Source organism: Emiliania huxleyi, assembly GCF_000372725.1.
Source record: "Emiliania huxleyi CCMP1516 unplaced genomic scaffold EMIHUscaffold_46, whole genome shotgun sequence".
In the NCBI taxonomy this organism is placed as follows: domain Eukaryota; phylum Haptophyta; order Isochrysidales; family Noelaerhabdaceae; genus Emiliania; species Emiliania huxleyi.
In genome coordinates, this window is record NW_005198537.1 from 68,873 (window position 1) to 70,904 (window position 2,032).

The following is a 2,032-nucleotide window of genomic DNA, read 5'->3' on the forward strand; positions in this document are numbered from 1 at the left end:
TGCCCCTCCCCCCAGTTCTCGTTTGGCTCTGCCGCGCCGCCCGCGGCCACCTTCACCTTCGGCGCCCAGGCGGCCGACGCCCCCGCGCCAACCTTTGGGGCTGGCGCCGCCGCGCCGATCTTCGGGGCTGCAGGCGGCGCCTCCGCGCCAACGTTCGGAGCTGCTGGCCCCGCCGCCGCGCCCGTGTTTGGAGCCGCTGGCGCCGCCGCTGCGCCGACGTTTGGGGCCGGCGCCGCGACTGCGCCCACGTTCGGAGCTGCTGGCGCCGCCGCGGGCGGCGTCTTCAACTTCGGAGCTGCTGGCGCCGCCCCCGTCCCTGCTCCGGGCGCGGCGGCGCCGGCCTTCACCTTCGGGTCGGGCGGCGCCTTTGGGTCTGGGGGCGGTGCGCCGTCGTGAGGCGGAAGGAGCTGGCAGGCGGACAGCCCGGCAGGCTGCATCCGCTCCCCGGTGCTCCTCCCTAGGTGCGCCCTCCGCAGCGGCGGCCACTGGCACCGGCGCCGGCGATGTTGCCGGCGCCAGTGCCGGCGCCAGTGCCCGCGCTGGGTCGGGGGCCGTCCGGGTCCGCCTCATCAAAAGGGCGGGGCGGGGCGGGCCGCGGTAGGAGGCGCGGGCGGCCTGCAGAAGGCGCGGTGGGAAGGGAAGGGAGGGGAGGCTCGTGGCCGACGGGCTGCCAAGCGGCCGACAGGCAGGCATGCATGTGTGCGGCGGAAACCCGTTGCTATGAATGAAGGGGGCCACGGAGATCTGTCGGGCGGGGCCCAGACCCCAGACTCCGTCTCGGTGGACTGCGCCCCCCGAGCGAGCCACTACGCGCTGCGGCTCGTCTGGCGCTGTGGGGAGCGTGAAGTTGTGTTCTGAACTTCTGTCGCCCGCGGCTGTCGGTAGAGCTCCTTTTCATAAGTTCAGTGCACAGCAAAGGGGCGCGGTCACACACATATGCACTTGCGAGCGACAGCGCTGACTGTATCAAAGGCGAACCATGGTCGAGGTCGAGATCCGGACTCGGTGCCGAAACACTTCCTCTCGCAGCCCATCTGCCACGGCCAGATTGGCCGCATGCGCCGCAAAGGAGCCCAACGCAACCTCGTGTTCGATCGTGCGCTGCCAGCGCCTCCGCCGGCGGAGCCGCCGCCGCTCGGCAAGCTGCGCGGGCTGGAGCACAACAGACCGCACGCAGCAGCCGAGCGCCGGGCAGGTCAGACAGCCGCAGCACGCGAGGGTCGGCAATACCTCGGCACCCGGTGGGAACTCGAACGCTGTGGTAGTGCAGCAGAGCTGCAACCGCGCCGCCACCGCCATTCCGGGCGACGGCGTGCAAGCGGGCGCTGGGCAAGCCGCTGCGCTGCAGCTGGGCGCTGAGCACGCGCTCACTCGTCCCTCCCACCCGCAACCTCGGCCTCTCGCCTCGCAGAAGGGCATGCACGCGGGCGCGAGGCCGGCAAGAGCGCAGCCGCAGCCACAGCAAACGATGGCGTCGATCGGTTGGACGGTGGCGGGAGCGGGACCGGCAGTGGCTGCAGGCGGAGGTGCCGTAGCGGGAGGAGGGCTTGAAGCGGCGTGGGTTATGGGCGTTCCGGTGACCACAGGGGCGCCGATCGAGACCGACGTCGATGTAATCGGGACACCCACCGCAATGGCTGAGGTGTCCATTGCAATTGGGGGCTGCCCTTGTCAACATTCTTAAAACGCAGGCCTCTCTCACAGCACACTGGCACGACAAGGGCGCGGACTGGCGCGGACTGGCACACACACCGGCTCACCACCGGAGCCGCCTAAGCGACTCCGTTAAGAACGGCAATGCACTCCGCACCATGCACAATGCCGCTCTCCCCGCACGCTAGCTCGTTCACCGTCTGCCACCCACGCCACGGCGGTGTGGAGGACGACAGACAAGCGCTGCATCTGCAGCCCGTGCCAGTTCTTGGTGGTCCATGTGACCTCGTCCAGGTGCTGAGCGTGCGAAAGTTTGTTGCTCAGCTGGTTCGCCGCCTCCCTCAGGGTGCTGCGAACCTCCTTTTGCGAAGAAGAATTG

At 69.9% G+C, this 2,032-nt stretch overlaps 1 protein-coding gene across 1 annotated transcript; it reads left to right on the top strand.

The window, feature by feature from the left end:
* Window positions 1-936: 936 nt before the first annotated feature.
* EMIHUDRAFT_210857 (hypothetical protein) lies at window positions 937-1,684 on the top strand (the record flags this gene model as incomplete). The annotated part of the gene is made up of 2 exons (XM_005768299.1): window positions 937-1,195; window positions 1,266-1,684. 2 exons carry the CDS (start codon window positions 937-939, stop codon window positions 1,682-1,684), a joined length of 678 nt encoding a protein of 225 aa, XP_005768356.1.
* Between the last annotated feature and the right edge of the window lie 348 nt (window positions 1,685-2,032).